Raw genomic sequence first — 24,445 nt, 5'->3', positions numbered from 1 at the left:
CGGCTGGGAGTCTCGAACAATCTCATTGCGGCATACCTCGGTGTTTCTGAATTAGTTATGAGGAAAAGGCTCATATCAGTAAGTGATTTAGGATTTAAATCTTCTTTTATTGACATTTCTACTTCTGCTGGGATGTACCAGCGGGCATCTAGGGCGGTTCAGATCAATATTTACAAGTGAGAAGTCTGAGGATCTGGCGAGCCATCGCAGAGCACTGGACAAAGCTTTCTATGGTATGACCCTCAAAGATTTACGATCCAGATCCAGTAATTCAAAAGTTATGAATTTTTTAAACAAATGTATTTTGGCTGTTCGGAATTTAAGACAAATGTGATTAGTGTAATTTTTAGTTATTCACCATGAAAATATATTTGTGAATCAACTTTTGTGAAGTGAAATGAAAAAGAAAGCTCTATTGTATCCAAAAATCAAATTAATTTCGCGAAAAAGTACCATTTTGAGTAATGAGACACTGTTTAATGGCTATCAAAGCTTAAGTGTTCGGAATTTGAGACAAAGAGGTATGTCTGTCATAAGTATAAAATGAATACCTAGCTCCTTAGATGCAACTATGATACATTGAATTTGGCTTTATCCGAAAATCCTAAATTAGGCAACAACATCGAAATCTTTTAATGGATTTAGATTAAGTTAGGTTCGATTCGTTGGTAGATGAACGTGCTAGCTTTTCACGAACACTCCGTTCCTCTTACAAATTTGGGATTTGGTGTAAAGACCTGTAGAATCTGATCAACTCGAGATATGATGTTTCTCAAGAAAGTTGTGTTGATGTGATAGTAAGAGAAAACACAGAGGCTCATATAACCAAGATAATATTTTTGATATTCATGAATACCTCTTAGCAAGTTTACTTCTTTGTTTGAAGCTCAAGCAGATTACATTTAATTGAAACTTTTCCCGCAGCGGAGTCAGGTTTGCAGGAAACCTCATTGTTTAATTACCAGGCAGCCACGCCAGAGGACTGCCACACTACCAAACATGGGAAAGTGAGCATAATAAAAGCGACCCTAAGTACTTATGCACACCGCCGTCCTCTTGAATGGAAGCTGACTGCTAGTGCCGATGAACAATTTTCGGAAAGATGAAGGCTAATCTTTCAAGCTCTCTTTTCTTTTACGACGCCATTACGCTCCATTCACCGGTTGATTGGACCCCCGCCTCGATACGTAATCGCGACCCGAGGAGGGCGCGATGGCTAAAGCAAACAAGAGAGCGCGGGAAGCCCGCTGCTGTCAATACAGATAATGCCTGGCTTCCACGCGGTGTATAATTAAATTAAGGAAAAAAAATACTTTCGTGGCTCATGTTGGAACCTCTGTGTATACACAGCGTTGATCGGCAGGTAACACAAGATCGGCACGCGTAGGTAGGCGACATTCAATCAGAGGGCTCGTGGGTTGGGTCTGGTTCCCCAACAGAAGAAAACGCTCAGACTGTGATGAAGTTTTTGCATTTCCCTTTCCCTTCGTGCATTCGTCATATCTTTATTAACTTGTATGTTTTAGTTAGCGGAAGAAGTTGATAGTCATTTGAAATGTTTTTCGCTCAGGATGTTATATTGTCTAAAAATAGTCACTCAAACATTTCTAGAATAAAAACGCTGAAATCTGAAAAACGAAAATCGTGCTAAACAATGCATCGTAAACATTCACACGGACACCAAATATAAATACATACAGCACAACACCGATCAGCTTCAATCCCATTCAGATTTAATCAAGTCAATCATTCACCCTGGACTTTGTTCTTTAATTGGATTTGTCGCTTCCGAATGTTCGTCGATCCTATCGACTGCCAGAAGCGTGATATATTATCATGATCCCATGGCTGCTAGCGGGGCGATTTATTTGGTGCCGTTACCGGAATTAAAGCGCGAGTCTGCACGAATATCATAAATGTTTGTTTCTTTTTTTTTAGTCAGGAACGATCCAAACAACTTCGTACAACTTTGTCGATCCGGTTAGTTGTTCTGCTCGAGATTAATGATCATGCTCTCAGCCAGGAAAACGGAACAAAAATGGTTAATTTCTCGGCTCTGCTTATATTCTTGTCTTCCTGAAAATATTAGCACCGTAAGCAACTGTTAAGAAGGTAGTTTTCCCACGCGGTTTCTACTTCCAACGAAATTCTATTGATAAATTCAATATTGATAAAACGTATCTGATTGTTCTGGTATTTTGTTTGAAGGAAGTGTGATAATTGATTCAGGGTGAATGAACTAAGTTAACACATGAACACAGTCATCCGCAAATAATAGATTTTTTAAATTTTTAACTCCAGTCTTGAGCAAACATATGATTAAAAATTAGTTTGGCTTTTTAAAACCTAAACAAAATGTGAACACAAATATATATACTAAACCATACTTATACGAACATTATGTTTGGACCATGCTTCGAAAGATTGTACAGGGTTTTCCAACTTTAAATTCCGAAAGTAAATTGAAATAAAACACACTTAGAATTCGAATTTCGATGAAACTTTTATTTCAAATTGAAGTTTGGCTTATGCCATTATGTGTGAAATACAACATCGTTCAAATGTCCACCTAGGGCTTCATCGCACACCTTGATCAGGAACAGATAATTTTCGATGATTTTCGGCACATATGGGGCGGTATCTCGGTCATAACTTCACGAATGTTGTCTTTCAAATGTTCAAGAGTTTGCGGACCCCACAAAAACCCCATAAAAAAAGTCGCATAACCCCACAAAAAAGTCTAACGGGTTCAAATCGCATGATCTGGACGGCCAATTGGCATCACCAAAACGCGAAATTATGCGTCCCTCAAATTTCGTTCGCAATATGACCATGTTCGGTCGTGTTGTGTGGCACTTGGCGCCGTCCTGCTGAAACCACATGTCATCCGTACCCATATCTTCAATTTGTGGCAACAAAAAATCGGTTAACATGCGGCCACAGCGCTCACCATTCACAGTTACCGTCTCGCCGTCCTCATTTTCAAAGAAATACGGCCCGATGACTCCACCAGACCATAATGCGCACCAAACAGTGACTTTTGGCGGATGCAATAGCCTCTCAACAATCACGTGTGGATTTTCTGAGCCCCATATACGGAAATTTTGGGTGTTCACATAGCCACCGAGCTCGGAAAAGCCTCATCGGTGAAGAAAATTTGATGCGAAAATTCAGCATTTTGCTGCTGTTGTTCGTTCACCCAATCGACGTATGCCCGACGCATTCCATGGTCACCACGCTCTAATTTTTGTACCAGTTGGACTTAATATGGATGTAGGTGCAAGTCCAAATGGAAAATTCGCCACAATGATGTGTTTGACAAGCCCAATTGCTGAGCACGCCGTGGAATCGAGACATTCGGGTCATCCTCCACACTGGCAGCAACAGCAGCAATATTTTCGGCCGAACGCACATTACGATGATGCACAGGTTTCACAATATCCGCTACGGATCCAGTTTGTTCGAATTTACGCACTACATTAGCGATTGTGTGCTCTGTAGGCCGTCCATGACGACCAAAATCCGTCCGTAATGCTCGAAAAACATTTGCCGGTTTTTCATCATTTTTATAGTATAATTTAACAAAATTAAAACGTTGTGCGATGCTAAAACGATCCATATTGTAAAATGGCAGACATTCAACTAACGATATGACGCTTTGGTTGACAGCTATGTCAAACGGTTGTCAGCGCAGGGCTGTATACTTTCGGAAGCCCGAAATGGAAAACCCTGTAGAATGAACGGAATGGAACAGTATTCTTTTTTTTCACACATTAGTTGGGTTTTACCGTGCTACAGTGCTTTGATAATGATCCATGTATTTTACGATACAAGAGAGATGAATAATTTTCGATTATTTTCGTTAGTGGTACAAGAAATGAAATCTAAAATGTCACAGGAGGGTTGTGTCCGAGACACGACCGCATAGTTGACGTAGGATTCCGTTAGGCTACCTGTTGATTTTGGATATGTTTGAAGTATTACATCGGTAAACTTTTTGATAATAATTTGGTGGTCCTGAAAAGAGCCGTTTTGTTTAGTTGTTGGGTATTGTTTGTTCACTCCACCAGTGTTTACCGAGTGATGATGACGGAAGGATGGTAAACAATCGTTGGATGTCGCGTATAATAGATACTGAAGTGGAACGAGATATGATGAAAATCGTCCTCTGTGATCCTAGACAAGATGCCTCCTGTATTATGTATGGATGAAATAAAGAAAAAAAACTCACCAATGTAATACAAAATAATTATCAATACCGTACACAATTATCAATTTTTCTCATCAGTAAAAACATGTTACTTTAAAATAGAGAAAACATATTTGAAATGGAAAAGGTAATTTTTCCTTTATAATTTTTACTCTCTGGGTGTTTATTCAACCTAATGCGAATTTTAATTAGACTAACGACACATAATACTATATGTAGAGCATTTCAAAATGGCGACAAAAAATAGTGCGTTTGCGAGGAAGTTTTGCACGAGTACTTCGAGAATAAGGATCTGTCGCATTGTGACATCGGAAAAAAGTTGGGAATGACGAATTCCATGGTGTCTGGTATCATAAAACGTTTCAATGAACGTCTGACGAGAACGATCATAAAGCCTTTCAATGGAAACCAAACGCCTCAGTTCAATATGTGGTTAAAAAGCTGCATATGAGCAAGACTTTCGTGCAGAATACCTAAACTCAAGCAGGGCTACATACGTTTAAGGTTCAGAAGTCTCCAAACCGTGACGAGAAACAGAATACGGTCGCAAAAAACCGGAAGTTGTGCGACTAGAAGATACCAAAACCATACTGCTGCGTAACGGATGACGAGACGTATGTAAAGATGGACTTCAACCAGACTCCAGGAAACCTGTATATGACTTCCAAGTTGGATGTTCCCGAAAACCTCCGCAGAAGATGTCGAAGTTCGCTAAGAAGTTCTCAATATAGCAAGCAATTTGTACTCGCAGAAAGCGGAGTACACCTTTCGTTACCGTAAGCACCATGAATGGACAGGTGCACTTGGTGTAGTGTCTCCAATAGCGGCTTCTCTCTCTCCTAAAGGCTCACGACGGCCCGACGATCTTCTGGTCGGACTTGGCATCATGTTACTACACGAAGAATGTGCTAAAGCGGTATAAGGTGAATGATGTCGATTACGTGCCGAAAGATCTGAACCCCCAACACTCCGGAACTGAGCCTTACAGAAAAATACAAGGCCATTATGAAGGAGCACCTTTTGAAACGACCTAAAGTGGTGAATAATGTAGAAGAAATGAAGAAAGAATGGGTTGTTATTCAAAAAACTGTCGTCGCCGTCTCTCGGCTTTGATTCGTATGGAGTCCATCTAAAGTTCGCAAACATTACAAAATAACATGTTAAGTTACGTCTGATGATTCTGATTGTTTCTGTTGCATTTAACTTGAGTCCTCATGAAAAAGTACCTAAAAGTACCTAGTTATGCATCTTCAAACTTCTCCATAATGATATCTGTAACTTTGCCTTTACCGGTATCCAGTTATCGGAATTCCGGAATCTGAGTTCAGTAATCTGGAACTTGAACATTATAGAATATAACTATAATGTAAAATACGTACCTAATTTTGAATCTTTATCCTAAGGAGTTATGTCGTATGAAACTAAAAACGAAGGCAAAATATTCAAATCCACCATCCACCCGAATATACCCTAATATACTTGGTGCCATTTTGTTGTGTAGTACGCCATTTATGTCACTTTGTCAAATGTAAACTGTATGCAATCAGTTGTTATTTCTTTGTTTGGAAAGTTTCGTGATCAAAGTTGGTGTTATTTTGCTTCAAAATGCCTAAAAGCCCTCAAATTTCTTAAAATGACCGAATAATGTTAATAGAACACCATGCCATCGAAAATTGCTAACGTCAAATTGCTGATATCGTTCGATTAGAAAATTATAGGAGGTTGTGTCCAAGATACGACCGCTTTGTTGGCGTAGAGTCACGCTGTTATTTTACATAGATTGCTTGGTTAGAACTTCGGATATTATTTTATAATGCTGTGAAATTTTAGAAATAACTGTTTAGTAGGATGGTTGATCGCTCTGAAATATTTTTTTTATTGTAGAATCAGTTGACGATAATGCGATAATGCAATCCTTGTTGAAGGCAGTTTGTCGTCTGGCACGTGAACCCAAACAATTCATAACATTCCTGCACGACATTCAAGATGCTTGGTATTCCCCAATTATTTTTTGACGCATAACCTTAACGCCTGCTCCGTCATAGCGTCAGTTAATGCATTGATGCGATGTCAAAGGTACCAACGAAGCCTTTATGATGACGGAAAACTAACAATGTTAACTCTTTGGAAAAAGACAGAATATTTGTCTCAGCAGATATTCATTACTAATACCCTAGCTCAAATATTTCCCCTCCCGCTACCTCCCCTCCTTGTTTATATTTATAATTACGGCTGCATAATTTGACCACCAAACAATCCATCATTGCATCAAAATATTAGGTGATTGTGGCATCGCAACAGGGCCAATGTATACGAGAGAAGTTATAAATGGGATTTCAGCGTAGCGCAGATGCACTATTTTTTACGTGCGGGTTATGAAGCACGCACGTACGCACACAAGTATGCATATATCGATAGCTTAAGGTGAAGGTGGAAGCTAGCCACAAATGGCTGCCACAATGGCGCTCATTTCATTCATCTCCCTCCCTCACCTCTCGCCCAAAAATCAATAATTTTGCGAAACAGTGTGAAGAAAATGATCGTTTTCGCACACTTCCCATCAAATAATATCAACCAAATTCTAATCGATTACTTACAAGATGTTGAATTTTCATCTGCTGTCGCACTGTATAGTTAAAAACGTCGGAAAACTCTAGCAAGTGCTCTGAAAGTTAAATTTTCGTTTTTCAATCTTCGGCATTGGTTTTGTTTGTATTGGTGAAAGCATCGTAATTTTTTCGACACTGATGCCAGACAACATCATCGAAACAGCTATAAAAACCACTCAATAAAATGTTATTTGTGAGTCATAGCGTTTCATGTCATGAAAATCAATAGAATGAAATTGTGTTGATATCAATACAATTATTATTTTTACGTTTAATGGGTCTATAATGTATGTTTTAGCAACTTTAACATTGGGTAAGAAAATTGTATCGCAGAGCTCGGAACACTGCCACGGCTGCCTATGCTCTCAAAAACAGTAAACGGAAAAGTATTACATTCAATCAAAATTAAGGCTCTCCAACGTGAATATGTGAAAACAATACGATCAACGAAGGAAAATATTAAGGAATTATCTGCAATTTTTGAAGTCTCTTGTAAACAAAGAACGAAACGAAGATAGAAAAACATACCGTAAAAAGTGAAGACTGGGAATTCTATCATCTGTGTCTGGAATTTGTAATTCAACATTCAAACCCTGAATCTAAACCTAAAGTTCGGATTCTAACACTTAGCCTAGAAACTAACTTCTGAAGTGTGAGTTTGAAATCTAGACCTGTTGATATTGGTTTCTTCTGAATAACATATTCCGCACGATATAAATGATACGTTTCTTTTCATTGCATTTTCTATATATAGGGTTGGGGAAAAAGAAATGTCGTATTTCTGATCGAAATTTGACGCTTTATTTAACATACTTAAAATTATCCAATTTAAGTCAAGTATGTGCCGTTTTGTTCGCAAACTTGTTGCCATTTAGAAGGCAACTTCGTTATGCAATGCGATAAATACAACACAAGATATGTTTAAGTGTTGCCATATATTGACAATATCCGACATTTCTTTTTCCCCAACCCAATATATACATAAACAGTTAAATCATATGATCTTGAAAATTGACCATGGTTACTTTCTTTCACATGTCTATGATTCGAATTTATCTTTATCGATAGAAAAACAGACGCACAACAACAACATATAATGTGTATTGTTTTTTTTAAATTTTATCCTTCAAAGGGTACGAAAAAAGAACAAAAAAAATTGAATGTATCTTTTATTCAAATGTGTTGTATTTACACCTTTTCTCTGAGGCCGGTGAAAAGCATTTTTCCTCTTAATCATGGCTGCATAACCATATAACCTTAAGCGATCGATTCCGTTGATTTCTATGCAAAAGCTACACATCAAAATGATGCATACCTTTCGAAGCATTTATCATTTATCTTGTATTCTCTTCGGTTCTCCCCATTCTCGTTCCAGATCGGAATCAATAGACCATGTGAAACTGGACAAATACACCTAGACATGCATAATGAGTCTACAGTACAATCAACCAGGGAGAAATCGCTCCCCAGCAATGTACCGGTAAGTACCCATGGAAAAGCTTCGGAAAACAATGTTACCATCGGTCTTACCGACAGCAAAATATCTGAAACAGGTTTCCCCCAGGACCACAATTACCGACGATTGTACACATACAACGCGACACAATCCTTATCATGTGTGTCATCTCATCTGGTGTTTTTTGTTCTTTTGCGACGCATCGCTGGTCATGAGATGGCTATCAGCGCCATTACAATGTAATGTCCCCGTTCAACATCCCATCTGCTGGAAACATGTGGCAGAAAAGCGCACATGGGTACATAATAAAGCTTTCCACCGCTAATGAGAGTATTTGAAGAATGAGAAAAGCCACCTTTAGCGAAACCATTTCCACACACACACAGGTGACGCGCGTTCCCGTCGATATCAAGCTCGCGAAGCAGGTGAATATTTACACACCTGATCGTGATCGGAAAATTAAATTGCGCTCGCAAAAAACATGTGCAAACTGCAGCACTCTATTGTGTGGTGGCCACAAAGGTGAAACACACCCCAAAAACCGTTGTGTTCCCACACCAGTTTTTTATGAGGTTCACTGCTCGTTTTTTTTTCTCGAAACGGTTCATAAGTCAATATTCGATGTAGGAATAATTAGCTGACTTGCAGCTACACTAAACGGAACCCAGCGGGAGGTTTCCACGCCGGGGCCGCTCTTTGATATTTACACGGATGGTTTCGAGATGCAAGACGATGTTGTTGAAAGTGCGATAAATTTTGCCAGATAACGCCCGTGAAGACATGCAATCAAAGGAAGGCGTTTCATGTTAGAAGAAATGATGTCGTGTGACGACTCTCCATGTGAGTTTTTCTTCACCCACTGTGTGAACGGGTTGGGGCTCGAGAGATAGAGAGGAAGGTTGTGGAGGGTGTCATCCACCCAACCTATCTGAAAGCGCAGCGATTAGAGTTGATTGAGAAAAATTAATTCGTGTTTATGAGATATAAACATTAAATTTATTTTCCGCAGGGAAAATGTTGAATGGTTTTATCGACTTGTTAATCCGCCGTATAATACTGGGTAACATCAGATTATTGTATGCTTCCCAAATGAGACATACGAATTATTTTGCAACGTTTTAAGCAAACATCGCTTCCGCTATATTTGCGCAGCCTGAAAACACTCATAAAAATATGTACCTAGCATCTCACGATGGCTGTACTGATGCTACTATTAGACCGTAATCACTTTAACAGTTAATAGTAATTTACGACATGTTCATGTTGGGTTTTCGAGAACACCGTTCTTTCGAATCATATTTATTTACCATTTATAAATACATAAATAATAATTTAGTTTACAGCACATAGCTAATAAACTTAGTCCATGATTGCTTTCTTCCACCCTTGTGCTTCACCGTTTTATATTCTAGTAGCTGAATCTGCCATAGATGTACATAATTTCCGAGGCTCATCAACCCCCTCAAAACTAATTTCTGTTCATCACTGATTTTTTGACGACCGAAAACGTCCATTGGAAGACTGCCCTCTCATTATTAGGGATTTATACCTAATGAATTTGTCGGAGTTTTACCAGACCACAATTACTTGTGCTGCCACTAGTAGACGCGTTCTTTGCTGATATAATTTCTTTGTATTTTAAGGCATTTGTTACTGTACACCCAAAGTTAATTTTTAGCACATGTTATGGCATCCCGATTTATTACATTAAATGAGCTGAAAAATATCAGAAAATGTTCTACTCACCAATCCATGTATATCATTTGTATAATATATATGCTAGAGCCAATATAAGCGAGCGAAACAGGAGACACATTGAAATGAAAGCATATGAAAGCTTTTCGTATAGTTTTCCAAATACACGGCCCATACAGAGAAAGATATATTCTCGTTCATGTTCTGCTTTATCCTCTTAGAAAACACATTCCAACTTCATTTTATGATGAGATGTAATATTATCACACTTCTATGTAACAGCACTGGCAGCACTGGATAGCGTGGTCCTGTTTAAAAGCTTTGCATTCCAGCCGGCCTTGGTTCGATCCCCATTGACGTCGAATGGATTTTTTTTTGGCACAATCCCAAATGAAATGAGAAAAGAAAACAGAAAGAGATGTCTGCTCGCCTACAAACAAACCGTTTTTAAGCTTTTAAAACAGCTCATTATTTGCGCATTTGACCCTCCAGCACACGAAATGGCATCATTTCTGCCAAAGATGAAATGTTTTCAGCCAACTCTAGTTTGGGTGTAGGCTGTCAGTCAAACAAACATGTCCCCGTCGCTTACAAAATGTAATTCCTGCAACCAAAACCTCGCAACACACAATTTCCCAGGAGTCAACATTTGTACCGATTTCCCTGAATAGAGCTATTCGCAGGGGGCTCTTCTAGCTATCGTTCCCAAGGCTTCTGTTGTGAAACCTTTTATTTTGCCGACAACGGACGAGGGGTGACAGCTGCCTTTATGAGTCTGGAACAGGGAAGCAAAATTTCGAAAAGCATATTTTGTCAGTGCAAAATATCTCCGCCGACACTCTTCACTTCTTTCTATTACTGTGCCTATAACTTAACTCTATTACTATATATTGACTGGTGACTCACAATCACGTTTGTTTTGATATAATTTTCGTTCCATCGACAGAAACATCAGTTCATTCTCGATGTCAGTGAAATGCTCAAACCGCAAAAATTCATTGCGTTCTGGTGAAATTTTCGTTCGTGCCGTTGCCCATCGATGTGTGTGCAATAAGCGGCACACAAATGGGACCGAGCTAGAAACAAACCAGGAGAACATACACACGAACACGCGTATAAACGTCTGGCGCGGTGTTAGTGAGATGATATTTCTTTGAATAGGGCGCTTGCAGCGTGCATACGTATTAGTAATCTGTTGGGCAGGCAAAAGAGATCGCTGCATAGGACAAGATTGAGCTTTGGTTAAATAATTATTTAAGTGAAACAGTTACAAAGTTTACGCACTACTCTATATTAATAACATGCGAGAATAACGTCCTGAAAATCCCTCAATAACGAAATAGGTGCTAGTACATTACGTAATATACGTCACACAAAAACTCTTGTTCATGAAATAGCTTGTCTAACTGTTTCACAAAGTTCATGTTAGTTCTATGAAATATTTCCCGCTAGTAGAAAGACCGCAACTATATCTAAATCATCTACAAGAACCCCAATTGATAAAGAAACTGCTCCTGCTGCATAGATACTATGAATGTAAACAAACGATGTGTGCCCAACACATGCTCTGCGTGTATGTGTAGCAAGAGCCCTATCGAATTTTGTTCCCTTCCACTGTCAGCTGATCGAAGACTGATTGAAGTTCATACTTCACGTGACATACTCTATCACCACGCTGAAGATACATCGGGAGTTCATCACTTTGCCGAAACTCGAATCCAAACGGCTTCGGCGAATAGTGCTCTGTCCGACCACTGATTAACCCTTTGCGCACGATGGTATTAAAAATGTCCAACCTTTTAGATGCGTAATAACGCATGGTGGAGCATTTTTTGACCCATCTAGAAAAACTAGAATAGCTACGTGCTTCTTATTTGAAGTAGTTGGCAACACCGGATAAACTGAAAAAGCCTAAAGCCTCTATAATTTATTATTCATTCTTGTTCTCGCAAGACCAATACACGCATTCAGAACAATACACGTAACGCAGTCAGTATGCATCGCGACATTCTTCTCGTACAGTGCGGCTCCAGGTGATTATATATTTCTCCTCCACTACCGTTATCTATTTGACAAACGCATTTAATCAACAATTCGTACAATCTGCATGGTATGAAAACCGACGACGTACGTTCTGTTTAATATTTCTGTACTGCTTTGATTCTGCTCTACACTACGCATGCTTCTTGCGTATTCTGGAGACTCATTCTGTAGCGAAAACATTTTTCCGATAGCTTGTTGTTGTTTTGGAAGTAACTCCACTACGCAACTTCACCCTCGTTCCTCAAAAAATGTTGGTGGTTCGTAAAAGAACCTTTAGTGTTGTCATTGGCGTTGGTGGTGCAGGATCACAACTTTGGTGCTTTCAATGGCATTACTGGACGACAGCATTTGCGCCGAAATTGATGTTGCTGGATTCGCTTTTGGTAGAATTCTGATGAGTTTTTATTTTATATAGAAATAAAATAATTACAATCCCTTCTCACTTTCCTTTGGCTCCTTCATCTCCTTCTTGGTTTGTTTTACTGAGGTTTTGTACTTAAACGTTCATTTGACGGGGATGCTTTGGTGATGATGATGATGGTGTTTTGAGTTGTAAAGTCTTGTAGCCTTGAAAAAGGCCATTTTGGGAAACTTACCCTAAGCTCCGCTCATGCCTTGAAATAGGTAGACACGATGTGATGTTCTGTCATATGCAAATATTATATCACCTCATTCCCTATCACATATCTCATTCTCGAGCATATTACCGTATCTTGAACTGAAAAACGGTCGAGTTATTAGAGTTCCGAAAAACAAGCAGTATGCATGGTTCATTATGATGTTGCTGTTGATTTCTACTTCTACACACTTGTTTTCTTACAAGGAACGGTTGAAAATGGAATTGTTTACAAACACATCGTGATGGCCTCACAATATTTATTAGATATAGTGTTTCTTCGAAAGTGAGATGTGTTTTTCAACACTTCCCCCCAATTCGAAGATTCAAACGTTCCAGTAAAAATCTATGCTGATTCTTCGGCAGTCCTTTGGTGAATGCATCTGCCGGCTGTTCTCCTGTAGGAATGTATTTCAGCTGTAGCTTCCCGGTTCGGATCGTCTCGCGGAGAAACATGTACTTTACGTCCAAGTGCTTCATTCGTTGATTACTTCTTGGTTCCCCAGCGCATTTAATGCATGGAATTTTATTTTCCCTGATAATAAACGGTATGCATTCCACATCCAATTCGCTCAGAAGATTTGTTATCCACAAACCTTCCGTAACGGCTGAAGAGAGTGCAATTAATTCTGCTTCTGTAGATGACAAACTAACTGTTTGTTGTTTTCTGGTGGACCATGAAACCAGATTCCCATATACTAGAAAAGCATAACCAGATACGGATTTTCTATCATTTTGATCATTAGCAAAATCCGCATCCGCAAATCCTACTACTGTGCATTGCGTATCTCGCTTTGCAAAAGCAATTTTAGTATCCATTGTGCCCTTCAAATAACGTAATATACGTTTTAGTCCTGCCCAATGCTCATCTGATGGTTTGCTTTGATATTCAGTAAGCTCAGTAAGCTAACCGCTGCATTGATATCTGGCCGTGACGTCATGGATAGATATTGCAAGCAACCCAATAGTTCTTTGTATGGGTGTTCTGTTTCTTTCCCTTTACTTTCTACCCATTTTACATTTGAATCGCATGTTGTACCTACTGGTTTACATTCATGCATATTGAATCTCTTTAGAACTTTTCCAGTGTAGCCAGTTTGACTTATTTGCATTGTCTGATTTTGAAAATCTCGATCAATGTCCATGCCTAAAAAATGCTTAATTTCTTTAAGGTCTTTCATTCGGAATATCCTTCCAAGACTGGATTTGATCCAATCAACATCTTCTAGATGTTTCCTACTATTAAAATATCATCTACATATAATACAAGTATTATATCCCTAGATTTTGATTTATAAACACAACTATCACTTTTGAGTTGTGTGAATCCAAGTTGCTACGTTGTAAACGTTATCAAAACGTTCATTCCAACTTCGGCTAGCTTGTTTAAGTCCATACAAACTCTTTTGCAGGTGGACAACCTGTGAGTTCCCGATTTCATCACAAGGTAACTGCATAAATATTGATTCTCTTAATTCTCCATTAAGGAATGCTGTAATTACATCCATCTGATGCACTAATAATTTATGCTCATTGGCTAAAGATAAAATTGTTCGTACGCTGTCCATTTTAGCTACTGGTGCGTAGGTTTCTTGATAATCAAATCCGTATCCGCATCCATAAACATCCTTTTGATATTCAGAATGGATTTTCTGCAAAGCTCTTCATTTGTTAGAACAGTCAGCGCTCCCTTGACGTGCCTGAAACGATCCGGCATGGCAATGATGAGTGAGTGAACTTTTTCACTGACCGAAACTTCGGCACCCATTCGATCCAGTTCTCTTACGATCATGTCGTACTCATCAAAGATCTTTTCGATAGAATCGAATTTCCTAGATCTTAACATAAACAACCGTTGTCGCATATTGATTATCGATCCTGTACCAGTCTTTTGGTACGTCCTGATGAGAGTGTCCATGGCGTCTTTAGCATACGACACTCCTACCAGCTTGTTCAGCACGGTGTTGTCCACACACATGACAATTTCGTCGATCGCAATCTCATCTTCAACAAGTCGTTGTTCGTACTTCTTCCTTCTTTCGTCTTCTTCGTCTCCGTTGTCCACGGGATCAGCAAAATCTTCCTCTGGTGGAGTACGGAGAAGTGTATGTATAACACCCATTCTCCGTAGTTGATGCTCCATGCGCCATTTCCAGGCCGCGAAGTTGCCGCACTATATGGCAGTTGCCTTTCCATTTCGCGTCTGTCGTACCGCGCTGGTTGACCACCAGGTGCAGAATTCCCTTCTGCATCGTCGCTGACAGCTGGTTTCTTCAAATTAGCCATTTTACAATGGAACACTTTGCACTTCCGGTTAACCACTGGGCCCATAACCTGTTGATTTCTACTTCTACACACTTGTGTTCTCACAAGGAACGGTTGAAAATGGAATTGTTTACAAACACATCGTGATGGCCTCACAATATTTATTAGATATAGTGTTTCTTTCGAAAGTGAGATGTGTTTTTCAACAGTTGCTTCTTATTCAGATTTTTTTTACAGTGAAGATGTGATGTAAGCATACTAAATGCTTACACTGAGAGGCACAATTTTCAATTTAACTCTCAGTTTCAGTTCCAGCATTAACATGTATAGGTAGAAACAGGGAGGCTGGCGTAGTGGTTAACATCCGTACCTCTCCTTCGGAATGGAAAAAATGTCGTGAGATACGAACTAGGCAAAAAGGTTAAAAGTCACTATAATATAGGAAAAAAAGGTAATGCGGTGATCTGGAAAACGAATCAGCCAAAAAGATTGAAAGTCACTATAATACAGAAAAAAATGTACAGGTAATTGCTGAAACACTGAAGTAGTTTTTCAGTATCTTTATATGTCCATCGCTCCCAGAAAAATTCCCAGAGAAATTATCTCCAAATCATACTATGCGGCCACTTTCGCAGAACGGAAAAAAGTTCATTTTTTTGGCAGACTTCATTTTTTTATATCTGTATTTTAGTGACTTTCAATACATTTTGCTGGTTCGCCACTTTGCTTCCATTTTTGGAAGAATGTCGGGAGTGAGAATTGAACTCGTGACCTTTAGCGTGAAAGGTATGGATGTTATCACTACGCCAGATCGCCTTCCAAAAAGTTCATTTATTTACAAAGTGGTATCGCAATGTTATATCCATAAAGTAAAAAAGGGGTAATTTGAAGGAAGCAAAATGTGGAAACGAAGAAATGCTCAAGGAAGCTCAACGAGAATTTACTGACGTGCCGTTTTAGGACTAATTCCTGGACACGAATTCAATATCTCATGTCACAGAAGTTAGCAGAAAAAGAGGTAGAAGTTCCCGAAAAAATTCTGAACCATGGAAATTGAACAGGAGAGCTTAACTCGTTGAGCCCCGATTTTTTTTCTTACTACGCCTTTCATTCAGTCGGTATCAAGAGCATTTGCACAATAGCAGTGCCGATCCCCGCTCCCAAAGATGCTTATTGTATAAGAAGAAAGTAGTCATAAATTCGACTATAAAGTAGTCACACATCGTAAAACATCCGAAAACAAACATTTTTTTTATATTTCCATGTTTTGTGACTGTCAGTCTCAGTGATCAACGTTTCATCAACGAAAAGCTCAATGCCTAGCTACCGACATGGGGCTCAATATGTTAAGAAAGAGGTAAACTGAGTGGATACTTTTACATTTTTCATGATGCTTCCAATGTTAACGTTGAAGAAGATAATAACTTTCCAGCTGCATGTTAAGCATTGTCCCTGGCGGAGAATTCTTCCCATCATCTCACACAAAATCACCATTCAATGCGCTTTGCGCAATATACACTCAATCGATGATGTTGGTTCAATTTTGTAGTGCCATTAAATCAACACATATACGCAAAAAGAGTAGAAACATTCAACTTAAACCAGCGCCATATGTGAAGTAACAAAACAAAATCTTTCATTAGGGAAATATGTACAAGAATAATAGAAATTCCAAGATTCCTCCATCATGCGGAAAATATGAACCGAATCATAAACAAACAAACCTATCCCACCGCCGCCTATCGGCAGAATCCAGTGAACAGCTTGGTGCATTTTTTCAAGCTTGTACCTATATAAATTGGAATTATGTACATGTTTTCCAGCAGCTGGCGGAAACGTGGGTGGAGCGGAAACATCTCACATCTCACACGATAACGCATTCCTTCTCCTTCCTTGCACGTTGAGCCGGAACGTAGCGATTTAATGTTTTTAAACTCTTCGCCATTAAATAATTACTGTTAAATTATTCAACGCTCAAATGGAGAACCTAGGAAAGCCTCGGCGATTATCCCACATTTCCTCGAGGAAGAGTGCGCTTCATCCGCGCAGCTTAGCATATCGTATACACTTCATTACAACTTTATTGACCCACATTCAGCCCAGAGACCTTTTTATCTTGTTTTGCGTGCGGGTATATATGTACCTACTACCCCTGATATGTGGATTAGCAGTTTTGCGCAATGCGAGATTGAATGTTGTTGCAAATGCTTCGTTATTTTTTTTCTCTTTATTTCCTTTTCTGTTGTGCATATTTTCTGACCATGTCACCGCAACCCGTTCATGGCTACTCTAAACATGGTTAAACATGGGGATTGAATTGTAATAGGAGGCTGACCCTGGGTAGCATAAATGGTTGGTTTGTGAAACATAAACAGAGTCAGGACGGAAAGGTAAGCTACCAGTTATTTCTTTTATTTCATGAATCATTTGCTGTGGTTTCATCTTTCATCGTCACCTGATACCTGGTTTATTTGACAACAAGTTGTTGAGTTTTTAGCAGTAGCACTAACACAACAGTTAGAAAGTGGCACCAGAGGTTCACCAAAGAGCGGAAAATGAACGAAAATTTCTTTTTTTTTTTGTTCGAACAGAATCCAAGCGGTTTGGAATCTAATAATGAATTCTGTAATCTATGATCTGGTAATCTGAATTTGAACTACGTCAGATCTCCAATTTCTTCAAAAAAAATGAATAAATACGAATCAAGAACCTTTAACTCAGTTCCCAAAACTAAGAATGAAATATAGAGTTCGAATATGACATCTTAGTCTTGGATCAATAATCCTCTAATCTGAATCGGAAGTTCAGAAACTGGAATCGTATCTGACATCTTTGATCTGTGAATCTGAGTCTAGCACTTAAATATGAGTCTTGAATCCGTAAATAAAAACTAAGGTTTTGGATTTTTTTTTAGATATTCTACAAACAAACAGCATAGTTCTCGACGATGGAGCTTGATTGGACTTCCATTCATTTCGCATGGCTCACCTACCACAGAGTCGAAGCTCTCACCATTCGTTCCTACACCTGGCAGTCGTAGGATTATGATGTGAGAGGTTAATATCAAGTCTTATTACTGGTTTGACTGGTGATTAGCAATGTTCGCAGCAGTCGGTCATGTAGGGTCATGTTTTAAACTGCCCCTTCTATTTGCACGATAATTGCTCCTATGAGCGGATTATCATATGGAGAATCTGACCATTTAAAATCTTTCGTTTACATAATGCACAAAGTGTCGAACATAAACACAATATCAAGTGCCTATGTAAGGCTAAAATGAATCCCAAGTTAGCAAAGAAAATACAGAAGGAGGCATTTGAATCTCACTTCCCGACTAGGTCATACCCAAAATAGGCTAATCGGCGAAGCTAATTTAATTGCACCATCTATCTAGCTTTGGGGTCAATTGATCTTATTATGTTTGCCTACACCTGGCTTTCTTGACAGGGGAAAGGCATTCTTCACTGTGTTTCGAACCTCACACTCGGCCATTCCTGACAAGATGAATCGTAGAAAATACATAACTTTCAACCACTGGCGCATGATGAATCAGAAGACGACGCGACGGTAACAAAAACTCCCATCACAAAATACCCATTTTCCTTCACCGCCACCCAAGACATTTGAGGGGGGCATACATTTTACTCACTTAAGATGATCGTTTCAAACAAAGTCGAAGAAAAATCGGGGTCTTTCTTCCTTCTCGGGTGTGTTCATTGAAACTTAATTGCAAGCTTAGTGCGGTTGCGCAGCTCAATCATTGGAGATCTAAACTTAATTCATACTTTTGAAAGAGTATAAGTGTATTTTATGTAAGATTCGGCAACATTTGACCCCGTTTTCAAGGCTAATCATTGAAATAATGAAAGCTACACGCATAATTATCCGGGCCAAAGAATTCCGAAGAAAATGTTGAGATTCTGCAGCGCTATTAGTCAACATGGTTCCCTAATACACAAGTATGTGCTCGAAGTTGTAAGATCCGTCTGTTCTGTTTGTTTTCTTCCGGCACTTTCCGGCAAGTCGCAAACAATGCAACACACCTTCGGCCCCACGGGAACACCAATCAACATTTATGTTTTCTCACCGGTAAGATGCGGATGCCGATCTGCATCGTGTGCGCCAGATGGTGGTGGGCTCTGAGGAGAAAACAACGCGCGGATAACGATTGTTCGGCAATTTGGCTGAGAGTGTTAGTAGGTGGGAAGTGATATTTTTGCTTCTGTGGCACACCTTTGACTTATTCTGCTACAGATGAATTTGTTTCACCGACCACTTTCTGCTCTTCGGCGACGAAAATTGAGCTGAGCTTCTATCGTAGGGAACTGTGTAATTTGGTTGTGTAAGTGTTAATTATTTCTGCTGTTTCATGTAAAAACATTTTTGCACAAGCTTCTAGTCTAATGTCTTCAAGAATCGACTGTTTATCGAATTGTGCATTTCCATGCATTTCAAACGGAGTCGGAGATCATTGAAATTCAGTTCTGTTTTTGTTTTGTTACTCACAACATATATTCATTAACACTGTTACTTTTAATATCAAATGTTTTTGCATAACAGTAAATTTCGTTAGCAATGGGATTTTTTTTGCTGAACGCGACGCTGACTATCATTTTCATTTGCCACATGCTTGAAATCGTCCCAAAAGGTGCCGTAAGCATCGCGTGTAAAGTAATTCAATTTCGTCTCTTTTGCTATCTCTCAGATTGTCATCCCTGAAGACAGTTCCAGGTTTTGACGTAGGAGCACGTCTTTCATTTCTATACTGGGGTATAAGTTCAAAGTTTCGAAAACGAAAGCGTTACGCCCGAGAACGAGATTTTGAGCGTTAATAGCTCCTAAACAACTGAACGAAATGGTATGATAAACACTTCATTCGAAAGATAAAATATCTACGCGTTATATGCTTGTTATTTTTTGATCCAAAAACTTGTTTCAATAGCCCTAAAATTGCTTTCAAAACAGGTCATCGAAATCACACCAATCGGTATATAAGCGAGTGCCGCTCGGAAATCCACTCAGTTACGATTGCGCAACGATTGAGGTTCGATCTCTGGAATGGATGGGTGCTTTTGTACTCGCTTGCCTTTCTGGAAATTGGAATGTTTCCCTAACACAGATTTCAAAACCATGGAGCCTGAGGAAATTGACATTGCAAAATTGATACAAGGTGCGGATACTTTTGTACTCGAAATTTAGATGCAAGCAGTGGGAACTTTCGTACTTGTTTGCTTTTTTGCAAACTGAAATGTTTCCCTAACACAGACTAACCATGAAGCCTGGGGAAAGATGCAAACTACGAGTACTTTTGTACTCGCTTGCATTTTTGCAAAACGGAATGTGTTTTCCCAATACAGATTCCGAAACTAAGAAGTTGGGAGAATCGGCATTGCAGATACATTCAAGTCGGCAATACTTTTATACCCCCAAAAATGTTTACACTCCAGAATTCGTTTTGCTATCACGGTCTACAAAAGCGGGTACAATTGCAATGCTTTGGCTCGATTATTCAAGACTGCATTGGAAGATATCCCTTCATGTCGCCAGCTCACTGAACTTCTACACATACCGTTTGATGATTAGGCAACATGTTGATAACTATTTGCTGCGACAACTACTACCATAATGCATGAATTGACTTAAATTGAGATTTGTTTGCAATTGAATTCGTAAATAGTTGTAGTCGTAAGAAGTTGGGAGAATCGGCATTGCAGATACATTCAAGTCGGCAATACTTTATACCCCCAAACATTTTTACACTCCAGAATTCGTTTTGCTATCACGGTCTACAAAAGTGGGTAAAAATGCAATGCTTTGGCTCGATTATTTAAGACTACATTGGAAGATTTCCCTTCATGTCGCCAGCTCACTAAGCTCCTACGCATACCGTTTGATGTTTAGGCAACATGTTGATAACTATTTGCTGCGACAACTACTATGTGGCAACACGATTGGACTTCGGATGCAGGTTCTTTACTCTATGACTGTTGGTTGTTGAATGTACTTTATTTTCCAAAATTGTTACAGTGGTAAACAAAACTAAAGGGAAGCGACACGCGAAGCATGTTTGGTAAACAACGGAAAGTAAGCAACGGAGTTTGTTGTTCACATCTGGCAATAATAATCATAAGCAACAGAATTTGTTATGCTCATCTGGCATCAATAAAAATTGAATGGACAACAAGGAAAAGGAAAAGGTTTTGGTGCTGACTGTGTTGCTTCTTTGTAGGTCGAGAATTTGGGTGACAAACATGAGTGTTTGATTTATGGTTCAAGTAAACTCAAGCACATGATTTGTGTTTAACGGCAATAATAGATATGGATACATGAGAGTGAAATATGATAGTGTATCATATTACTACAACTACAATAATGAATGAATTGACTTAAATTGAGATTTGTTTGCAATTGAATTCGTAAATAGTTTCATTCATTCACTATTTTAATCAATACACAAAAGATAGCATTGCGTAGCGGCGATATCGTACCCAATGAAGATCTTACGAGGTGGGATTATTGCTAATTGAAGAAATACAATTGATTACTAGGCCAACGGCAGTCCTACGTCAACCTTGCGGTTATATCATAGGTATAACTCATCCATAGTTTTTTAAACTTGAATGAAAATAATCGAACGATGTTCTTTGCTTATTCGAATTCGTAATACTTAGTCTTACTCGACTAGTATCAAAATTATTTGAATATATCCGTAAAAATTTGATGATGAGAAAATCCTTAACAGAAAAAAAAATCTGTTTAATGTTAAACCATAGTTCATTGTTTTTAAAAATTTGTTGATTACTCCCTAAAATGTAATTATTTATTTGCTTCATGCACACAAATAAAGAGCCGAATAATACTTATATCGCTCTATCGATGTGAAACTGAACGACATTTTTGGTATATTGTTGCACCCATCTGGAATGTCTTGATACTACTGTATGATGTATGCAGAGTCTACTTTCCTGCTTTAGCTGGCGAAAAAATATTCGAAAATCAGGAGAGAAAACATAACGAGTCATAAAATTCTGCTGTGGCTGTATGCAAAGTAATAAGGGAGAAGGTAACACGATATGTCAAAATGGTTATTGGACCATTACGTAGGGATACCATCTGGTCGGAATAAAAAATCAGGACACCAGTCACAGCTGCCTTTTTTACCAAACCATTATCAATCTTTAATTATTTAAAATAAATTTAAATAAAAAAAACACGTTGTGTGTGATTTGCATTCCAAGAGACCAAAATACTTAAATCTATTTCCGAGTCATCAAATATCATGCGCAATAGTGCCGAAGACAATCCATGGGTTTGGAACTTTTATAAAACGCAAGAGTTCCTTCTGCAGCCCAAATCTTCGATGTGATTTTTATACCACATAATTCATCATGAAGCGAATTCCAATTGACAATTCGTGCAATATTTCGGTGCTTGGCTGTGCTTTCCAAAATTTGATTTATATGTACAGTTCATTGGGGACTTCAAACTTCTGTTTCAATAAAATCACAAAATGCACATGCCGATATTGGCCACAAACACTTATAAATCACTTATGCAGCACTTAGTCTTATGATTACGTCTTTCTGCGAGACAACGTTCACTCTATGCACGCTAGCAAAATTCAAGTCACAATCAAAAAGTTCCACGAGGAATGTGTCTAAGAAACGAGCGCATATGATGTAGGATTACGTGGCAAATTTCGCCATTTTGTGCCCCAAAATGTTCCCGAAAGACGTAATCCTACATCAAAAAGATTTTACTCAAAAACAACATAGAAAAAATTAATTATAATTTGTCAACAAAATGGAATTTCTCATTAAAATCTGGACAAATGCTGGAATATCAAAAATAAATCAGGACGCCTCAAAAGCATCTCAAAATCAGAACATGTTCTGCTAAACCAGGACAGATGGTATCACTACCATTACGAGGGTCACTATTTATATTTCGGGAATAGGAACAAAAACAAATAGTTAAGCTGCGAATATATTTTTATTGTTTTTCAAAGTACTCGCCACGATGATCGATACACTTTTGCATGCGCTTAAACCAATTTTCAAAGCATTTATTCCAATCGACACGAGCCTTTTTTTGAGCGATTGTCAAATTATGTGGGATCCAACGTGAACATAATTTTCGCACAACTAAGTGTTCATGTAAAATCGCATATATGCTGGTGGAGCTTAGGGATGCCTCAATCTCACAATAGGTTACATGACGATCTTGCTTAATCATTTCGTGCACAGCATCGATGTTTTCTGGCACTACAGTCGATTTTGGACGACCTTCACGAAACTCGTCGGACAGCGAACTACGACCACGATTGAATTCACTATACCAGCGATACACAGTGGTTTTTAATGGAGCTTCATCGCCAAAAGTCAAATTAAGTTGATTGACGCACTCTTGTTGTGATAATCCACGTCGAAAGTCGTAAAAAATCATCGCACGAAAATGTTCACGATTCAGTTCCATTTTTTTGCCGAGACCAAACTTTCAACTAAATATAAAATAAACAAATAGCGTCCGTATGACAAAATGTTCTGAGTACGTATATCGTCAAAAATGTCAAACTTTACGATGGAACCGTCAGATGGACTCACATGACATCAGTGTTGCCAATTCCCGAAATATAAATAGTGACCCTCGTACTCACAGTTAGAATTCGTTCGTAGAAAAAATGCTGTCACGGTACTTTACATATTTCAGGTAATATTTTCTCATTTTGATGGATAATTGTAATATACTGCTTGAACTACCATCGATAACAGTTAGTAATCAAAGCGGAAAATAACAAGCTGCAATTAGAGGGTGTGAATACAATATTCTTGCAATGTTGCAACGACATGTGCGGGTTTGCCCAGAAAGCATCAATAACGAATCACCGTTCAATTACAGTTTCTTGATTGTAAGCAGAATCAGGAAGGAGTACGGATTTGAACTTTTTTCTCAACAGATTCAAATTCCCCGAAACGTTTAATTCGGAGTCCAATTCACTCTAAAATTCTGTAAAACTCACTTAAATCGTAAATTCTCTGTTTGGGGGTGGATAAACTTTTTTGCGTTATTTTTTACCCTGTTTCATACAGGGTCTTTCAGATTAAATGTTCACGCAACAAATTTTTATAACTTCTACAAAATAGAACCGATTTCTATTTTTGGAAAACGAAAATAAAACTTATTTTAGGACATTTTCGATGTTACCACCCCTTTTTTCGACAACGCGTTTTAAGCGGTGAACAAAATTCTTCATGCACAACTCTAACATTACGAATTCGATGCTGTTGAAAATCCGAGTTATTCCTTCTTTAAGTTCCTCCAAATTTTGTGGCTTATTAACATAGCAACGGTCCTTCACGTACCCCCAGAGGATATAGTCGACGACGAGAAATGTTGAAATTCCATAAGAGGACAAAGTTTAATTAAGGCTTCTGTTCTTGAAAATTCACGTTCTTGTAAATTATACATTTTGACACTAAAAACCATCCGATCAGACTGAACAAGTAGCCGAAAATTATCTTCCCGAAGTGAGGAATGCATCGTTACCATCG

At 38.6% G+C, this 24,445-nt stretch overlaps 1 protein-coding gene across 4 annotated transcripts in view; it reads left to right on the top strand.

Annotated features, from left to right (window-relative positions):
- Positions 1-24,445, top strand: part of LOC129768777 (uncharacterized) — a 111,078-nt gene that overhangs the window by 62,400 nt on the left and 24,233 nt on the right. For all 4 annotated transcript variants that reach the window (XM_055770646.1, XM_055770644.1, XM_055770643.1 and 1 more), the window contains one exon: positions 8,195-8,299. In XM_055770646.1, coding sequence (XP_055626621.1) covers positions 8,240-8,299 — 60 coding nt within the window. In that variant the 5' untranslated portion in view covers positions 8,195-8,239. The remainder of the gene's footprint in view (positions 1-8,194; positions 8,300-24,445) is intronic.

The sequence above is a fragment of the Toxorhynchites rutilus genome, chromosome 2 (genome assembly GCF_029784135.1).
Source record: "Toxorhynchites rutilus septentrionalis strain SRP chromosome 2, ASM2978413v1, whole genome shotgun sequence".
NCBI lineage: Eukaryota > Metazoa > Arthropoda > Insecta > Diptera > Culicidae > Toxorhynchites > Toxorhynchites rutilus.
Note: the sequence above shows the minus strand (reverse complement) of the source record. Positions and strands in the feature narration are given on the sequence as shown.